Source organism: Festucalex cinctus, chromosome 5, assembly GCF_051991245.1.
Source record: "Festucalex cinctus isolate MCC-2025b chromosome 5, RoL_Fcin_1.0, whole genome shotgun sequence".
Taxonomy (NCBI): domain Eukaryota; kingdom Metazoa; phylum Chordata; class Actinopteri; order Syngnathiformes; family Syngnathidae; genus Festucalex; species Festucalex cinctus.
Genome location: NC_135415.1, coordinates 6574872 through 6582500, shown reverse-complemented (window position 1 = coordinate 6582500; position 7629 = coordinate 6574872). Strand labels below are relative to the sequence as shown.

Here is a 7629-nt window from a genome sequence, read left to right as displayed (position 1 = left end):
TGACTTGGCAGCACTTGCGACCGCACGACACAGAAGTCCTCGCTCAAGTTGTTATATTCTAAATTTTGAACATGTCCATTCAAGATGTAGACATGTAATGATTTATAGGCCTTCAGTTTATCTTTGGTATAAACGCTCAGTTTTTCTATAAGGTAGATTTAAATGTCCATTGCACGGTGGCTAGTCCCGTTAAATCATCTATCCAGTGCGTAAGCGCGTAGGGGTCATTAAATATCGGACCATCAGTCAGAGTTAACTTTTTAAAGTAACATTCACGGTCATGGGGAGTCAGTTTACTCACATATTAACTCAAATGGCTGTTTTCCGTGTCCTTTCAGACGTGAACTTTCTGTGAAAATATGTTGACCGGTGTTAGAACCACACACCACTGAGCTGTTTTTGCCTCCAGCTAAGCCCCGCCCTTTAAATTGCATCACATTGTTTTCAAACTTTGAAGGAGTCTATAAGATTTATTTTGTAGGTTTGTGTTAAAATTATCTTTAAAAAAAATAAACAAATGGTAATTTGTCATGTAAAAAAAAATTACATAAATCTTCAGTTGGGCTTGAAATATTTCTGAGTAGTGAGATGAACAGTGCATCCAAATTAGAAAGGAATGGCCATTCTAGTATGTAAGTGTGGAACTGCCACAGTGAAACTGACATTTTTGATTGACAAACTTCTTTGAACGTACTTGCAAATATGTTCTCTTCTTGTCGGTTGAACTGGTTGTGTTTATCTTTTCCAAAAATGTTAAAAACAAAATCACAATGTTAAAAATGACCTAGGCTTTTTTGCTATGAGGCTAACAATATGTAACAGATTAAATGTTTTTGCTTCACCAAGAGTTAGAATTGAGCAATTTACAGTCAATGTGTACAATGACATCATGAATAGGTTCAGTTATTTATAATTCTACATTACATAAGAATGTGAAAAGCTACCTGTCACTCTGGCTGTTGACCATGACATCAGTGCTGTGTATGTCATCTCCTACCCTGTCCTGCAGTGACAAAAGCATTCCCAATACAAGAGAAAACAGAGTAGGAAAAATGGAAGCAATTGAGGGATAATCAGTGAGGCCTCACCTGTTCTGAGCGATTGTGGGAATCCAGGAGACTTTGATGGATTGCATACTGCAAAAACTCCTCGTCATTAGTGGACGCAGGAGTGTGTCGGCTGCCCCCTCGGCGGTGGTAGTTGTCGGGTATGGCAAACACAGATGGACACACCTGGAATGCTGGAGGGACTGGATACACACGAAAGCCGCAGTTCAGTTTGGATACATGTCGTCGTCGTATGTTTCTACCTGTGGCCTCTTGCTCGTCTCCCGAGGATGGCGTTGTGGCTGCTGGTGTTTTGCTGGCTTCCTCTTCAGTACTGCATTTATTTACATTACCAAAAGTAATCCTGGCGTTCAGCACATGAAATAGAGGAATCTCTGCAAAACAGATAAAATCACATTACGACGGCGTATTAGGGTCAAGTATAAATATAGAGAGCGGGGGTAATATTCCGAGAAAAAAAAAAGTGGCGAGTTTCCTAAGGTGACAGATTTGAGACTTTAAAAGTCGCAGATTTGCGAGAAAAAAAAACACCTTCAGAAACCACTGTTTATAAAAATAAAAATGAAAAGGCAAGATGGAGCCGGATTCATTCTTAATTTAAACTTTACTCGTCATACGCAGCAACTAGAGCACCAACACTTCCTGATCCCCTATCAGCTGACTAGCACTAACCAATTAGAAGCGAGCATACTTTATAGGTAAATGCAAGTAAATGACTGAGTGCAGCAGATTCGACACATCAACTTAGGTACTTGTACAAAAATATCAAAATGTATGAATGTGTAAATAATTCTGGAAACGTAAATATACATTTTAACAAATTAACTTGAATTTCTAATCCTCAGGGCGTGGACCTTCGCAGAGCCAGGCGTCTGTCGCTGGCTGTACCCAATGCTTCAAAGAGCGAATGCGTAACATCATCTGGTTAATCTCTGCTATCTCCTTATCTGAAAACCCGCCCGAAAAGTATTGGCGCAAACATTCAAGTAGTAGTAGTAGTCTGTTTTTCACAATTTTGATTTTCTGCCACGTTATAAACTCGCAAATTTGCCATTTTAAAAGTCGCAAATTCGCCACTTTCGAAACTCGCAATTTTACAAGTTTTTTTTTCTCACAAATTTGCCACTTTTTGGAAGTTTTTTCTGGAATATTGCCCCCACCCACTAAAAAAATATATACATTTATACGTGGCCCTAATACACCGTCATACGGACATTTTAATGTTTCACAAAAAAAAAAAAGTGCTTTCCTGATTATCTAAGCAAAGACAATCACCAATTTTGATGGGAAATCCTGGAGGGAATTTCAGCGTGACAAAGTCCCGCAGTCTTGCAAAATGCGAGCTGGTCCGAGCCATGAGGTCAATGATGGGGGTCACCTGCTCCACCAAGGACAGAGGATGATCTTCGCTCATCCACAATGTACCTTTAAACCTGTGTGAGAAGGTGACACTGCTTGAAAGCTGAAGACAGTTGAAGGTTTGGAACTATGTTGATGATCGTTGGCTAACTTCTGTGTTCGCACGCTCAGCTCAATCGGTCGGCCGATGTCTCGGTTCCCCAAATTGAAATTGGGATTGAAATACTCCTCTGGAGTGATGGCTGTGGGATTTGTGGCAGTTGCATATTCAAGTGTAAGGTCCTGGAACAGCAAGCATGCATCTCATCAGCTTGTGGGAACAAAAATCTCACTGGCAGAATCTAACAAGCTAGATTCAAATTAATTATTTGCCGAGATGATCTCAGACGCTGTCAGAGAGGCTTCAAACTGAGAGGTCTACTGCAAACTATCAAAAATAGACACATTGTTAAAGCAATAAATCTCCTTGTTAGTTTGGAGTTATTATATGACAGCAATTAACAGACTCGCATGAAACTTTGGTGAAAATGGTGCCAAGACCAATGAAGAAGTTGCTAAATTCTGTTTTGGAAAAAGGTAAAGAGTGCTCCATTTCCTCTCAGTTTTTGCTTGTTCAGCCACTAAGCTACATCAAAATGTCACTTCCAGTCCTTTTGTAATGTTTTATGTCATACTCGAAGCAGGAAGTAGCTTGCTAACCAACAAATGGAGAAACACTTCTTTCCCACTTTTGGTCTTTGTCAGATGTCTCCTCTCTGAGTGCCATCCTCATATTCTTTTGCTAACATATGACAATGTGATCAGATGTCATTGGACCTATTGTGGTTGTGCATTGTTATGTATTCAATGTGAGGATGCGCGAATTACCCCTTGTGCACTTATGTGCTGTTCAACTGTGCCAAGCAGAGACTCCAGGATGTTCCTTTCACCTTTTAAAGAGAAACCCATATTCACTATTCTCTACTAATAAAGTTTTATACACACACAAGCTATATAATGCTGAAATGTATGTATACATGACTTAAAGGGGACATACTGTAAAAACACGTGAATAACACATCTGTGTATAATATTCCAAAAAAAGCTTAAAAAGCTGTTTTTCTCCCTCTGCAGTTGTGTATAATATGCTATCCTTTATAATCTGAGTGAATAATGTGACTAAATATTCAAAACATGCCAATAATGTGTAAATGTTTTAAAAATACAGGTTAAAAACTATGCTCTTTTCCCATACCTATGATTGGGAATTTCCAAGTATTTTTAAAATTATGTTTTTGGAAATCTTGTTCTTGAACTGTATGCTGTTTTAGTCTTTTTATTGCACTGTAGGCTCTTAATATTTTTTTGTAAACTACAGGACTGTCTCAGAAAATTGGAATATTGTAATAAAGTTCTTTATTTTCTGTAATGCAATTAAAAAAAAAAAAAATGTCATACATTCAGGATTCATTACAAATCAACTGAAATATTGCAAACCTTTTATTATTTTAATATTGCTGATTATGGCTTACATCTTAAGAAAACTCAAATATGGTATCCTATCTCAAAATATTAGAATATTTCATCAGACCAAGTGGAAAAAAAGCCATAGTCAACAATATTAAAACAATAAAAGGCTTGCAATATTTCAGTTGATTTGTAATGAATCCAGAATGTATGGCATTTTTGCTTATTTAATTGCATTCCAGAAAATAAAGGACTTTATGACAATATTCTAATTTTCTGACAGTCCTGTATGTTTTCTTACTTTGCATTTAAATCTCCCTCTGTAACTTTTTAAATGTACTTTACGTGAAGACTTTATGTGAAGACTACTGAGTTCCGTATGGAATACGTTATAAAACAATGGTTTTATTTTTTTTTCCTTTTAACAAGCTCTATGTACTGGTAAAGGTCTCTAAACAATGTGAGAAATTTTCGTTCATTAAGCCCCGTGTGTAATACCCCACCTTGACTTGTTGCGGAATGTTATACTTGTATTGAATATACAAGTGATTAAAAAGTAAATATATTCCTGTATAGTATGGCAGAAATTAAATTTTCTTCCACCTACTTTTTCTCCTGGCTTTCTCTTCATCTGTAAGATGTTCCGTCCTTGTCCTGATGACTACATTCACATTGTTTACACTGAAAACCTAAGAAAGAAAATGACAATGATGTAATTAACAGAAATTATATGCTTGGAAATGACACACATTTTAGTTGTTTTTCATTGATAGAAGGCCATTTATTTCAACCTTTGTTTCAAATCCGTTGACTACTTCGGTTCTGTCTGTCCTCCAGCCCCAAATTCCTGACCTGTTCCTATCAAAAAACAACAAAAAAAGAACAAATATTGTCATTAAAAGGGAAAGTGCACCATATAATGTCTGATAAGTAAGATTATTAGTGAGGAGCAAAATCTTCAAGCTCAAGATCTGCACAGCTGTTAATCATGTGCACACATTCATATTGGGTGAGATTCATTTGAACTACGCTACCACTCAAATAATTTGTCCCATTAGTACAACCGGAAGAAATCCCATCAAAATGGAGATGAGGGCAGTCTCAAAGTGCAACCTGTGAAGAAGCCAATAAGTGAACAGAATGAGACCCTTGCCTCTCAAACGCAATGTCCTTAGTGTCCAAGTAGGTGTTGACGGTTGGCGTAGTCAACCTTTTGGCCACTTCCTGTTCTGCTGGCTGCATTGACTCGAGCGTGACATCCTCCATCTCTTGTGATATGATAAAGGACTCCGTGTCCACCACTTGATCATCATGGTTCACCTCCATCAACTCGGCGCACAAACCTGCCAAGGATCTTGTTTAGTTACGTTTTATTCTCTTCATTTTGGTAGAGACACACACCATCTCCTCTGAAAAGGTAGCTTCTCCGCCCCCTGATCCAAGTCATGTTCTCGAAGCCGAGAAGAGTGGCATCCACGCGAAGGCTTGCTCCGCTTTTCCAAATGCGACACACATCGCTTGGGCAAACCCGGGACACGAGAGGGACTGTGAAAAGACAGTCACAACAGGGAAACGTTTTAAAAAAACAAAAAAAACACAAAAAAAAACAACAAATAAATAAAAAATGCAAGTAAAAACATTGAGTCATGAGGTAAGTAATGTAGTTGGTCCAGTATGACTTGAAAAGCTTTTGCTTGTGTCTGTGTCTATATTTTTAAATGCAGCACAACAATGTTTTACAGTCCTGACATTGAACGCACAAAGAAAAATAAAAGTCGTGCTCCATATTCCACACAGAACTTACTCCAGCTGGTGAATTCCCACTTCATTTCCATATAAAAGTCTGGTGACTGTGGATGAAATACACAAATAAAGCAAGTAGTTTGTTTCAGAAATCAAATTAAATGTTTCTGAAAATAACAGGGAAGAAATGTGTTAAACCTCTCGGATCTTTGACAAAAGCTCGGGTACTCCTTCCAAAGCAGTGGATGCTTTGAGGTAGTCTCTCCGTTGAAGAACTAACTGAACCATCTCTGGATCTCCTGTGCTGACGGCTTCCTGCAGCACTAGATCCACGGAACAAAGACACAGATTTAGATAAAAAGAGCTACAATGTGCAGAAACAGCTAAATAATTTACATCAATGAGACACATCCAAGAAGCAGCAGTGCATGGAGCGGTTAAATGCTCACCTGTCCAATTATTGGCATTTTCTTTAGTAACTTGAGCTCCATGTCTCAGGAGGACTCTCACCGACTCCATGTGTCCGAGTGACACCGCCAGGTGCAAAGGGGTCCGACCTCTCGGGTCCACAGTCTCAATGTCATTCTGAGGAAATATTTTAGGAAATGTTGTGGAAAGGGAGCATTTGCTGTTGCTGACTTGTAAAAAATCACTGACATTGTGTTTAATTGTACTGACTAATGTGGCATAACATTGCAAGCTGTTATTGAAGATGAACACTGATTTTATGTTTAATCCACATTCAAGTGATCAACTAATGCATTTTATATGCATATTATTTTGTATCTTGTGGAAATGGTCACATTTACAACGTACAGTTGGAGTTGGGATTCGAACCCACAACCCCTTGGTCACTGGTGAATGCACTTTCCCAACTGTGCCACCATGGCAAAAACAAACCCATGGGAATGATGATGAGTGGTATGTAAATTGAGTGAAATGCTTACGGGAAGTTTAATGTAAATCCCACTGAAAATGAATGGGGAATGTTTTATATAAAATGTTAAATTGTGCAATAACTAAGAAAGTGGAATGAACCAAAATATGAGCCCATTGATGAGCTGATCATTTGATTCAGGTGTGTTGTAGGAGGGGAAACCTCTTAGCATGCAGGACTTTCACATGTTTTAAAGACTATTGATTGAGCAGGTGTACCTAACAATGTGGCCAGTGAGTGTATGTGTTTAATAGGCAGATGACTAATTTAAGATAGTACCAGTGAAAAAAATGGAAAACAGTAAATAGAAAATGAAAATATGTACATAACGTCATGTGTGGCAGTGAGCAGGATCTGTCAAACAAGGCGGCCTACCTCGTAACAATTCCTAGCTTCGTTGCGCTAACAATTATTATTGCGTTATATTTCCGGCTAAACAGTTGCTTTACTAACCTGCGATCGTTTAATTTGCTGCTCCAGCTTCCTGTAATTATTCTCCCAAACTGATGAGTGCAGCGGGAATTCCATTTGAATGTCTTCGCTAACATTAGCTGAGGGCATCATCTCTCTCTATGTGGAGCCTTAAGCAACGTTAGCAATTGCTTCTTCCCGACGCGCCCACGGTGATAGCTATGTCTTCTCCCAGCGAAGTTCTATGTTTATTATCGGTCATGGCGTCAACATTTCCCGAAAACTAAATCAGAGTAGTGGTAGTCTCACTTAACTTGTGGCCAAGCCTTCCCCAAAACAAAAGTTCGAACAAGGAAGTGGCAGGAAGAGTCCATAACAATAGCAGGGGTAGCCCACCTACAAACTAAGCCGGATCACAACAAAATGTATGCAATTTAAACCCATACTAATATATTCAAGATTCGAAATTAGTTTTCGTTTCATAGCGTCTGATTGGCATTGCAATACAGATTAAACAGCGTTAAATGTTTTGCCCTCAAAAAATTCAAATAATCAGTTCCAGCATGGGTACGTCCATTCAACGTAATAACATGGGGGAGTCAAAACACTTTATAAATGTACGTACCGATAAAACGTCATTACAGTTATATATAGTTATACATTCGG

General features: G+C 38.4%; 1 protein-coding gene across 3 annotated transcripts in view; it reads right to left on the bottom strand.

The window, feature by feature from the left end:
* ankrd13a (ankyrin repeat domain 13A) overlaps positions 1-7604 on the bottom strand; it is a 16650-nt gene extending 9046 nt beyond the window's left edge. Inside the window, exons 1-15 of one of the 3 annotated variants that reach the window (XM_077522378.1) lie at positions 7006-7604; positions 6065-6200; positions 5814-5938; positions 5677-5722; positions 5274-5417; positions 5020-5215; positions 4664-4724; positions 4480-4561; positions 3294-3355; positions 2578-2708; positions 2343-2500; positions 1310-1441; positions 1089-1249; positions 945-1003; positions 302-349 (exon numbers count right to left, since the gene is read on the bottom strand). In XM_077522378.1, coding sequence (XP_077378504.1) covers positions 310-349; positions 945-1003; positions 1089-1249; positions 1310-1441; positions 2343-2500; positions 2578-2708; positions 3294-3355; positions 4480-4561; positions 4664-4724; positions 5020-5215; positions 5274-5417; positions 5677-5722; positions 5814-5938; positions 6065-6200; positions 7006-7116 — 1644 coding nt within the window. In that variant the 5' untranslated portion in view covers positions 7117-7604 and the 3' untranslated portion in view covers positions 302-309. Of the gene's footprint in view, positions 1-301; positions 350-694; positions 740-944; positions 1004-1088; positions 1250-1309; positions 1442-2342; positions 2501-2577; positions 2709-3293; positions 3356-4479; positions 4562-4663; positions 4725-5019; positions 5216-5273; positions 5418-5676; positions 5723-5813; positions 5939-6064; positions 6201-7005 lie in introns of all 3 variants that reach the window. The other 2 variants (XM_077522379.1, XM_077522377.1) reach the window with 2 other exon arrangements.
* Positions 7605-7629: the final 25 nt, after the last annotated feature.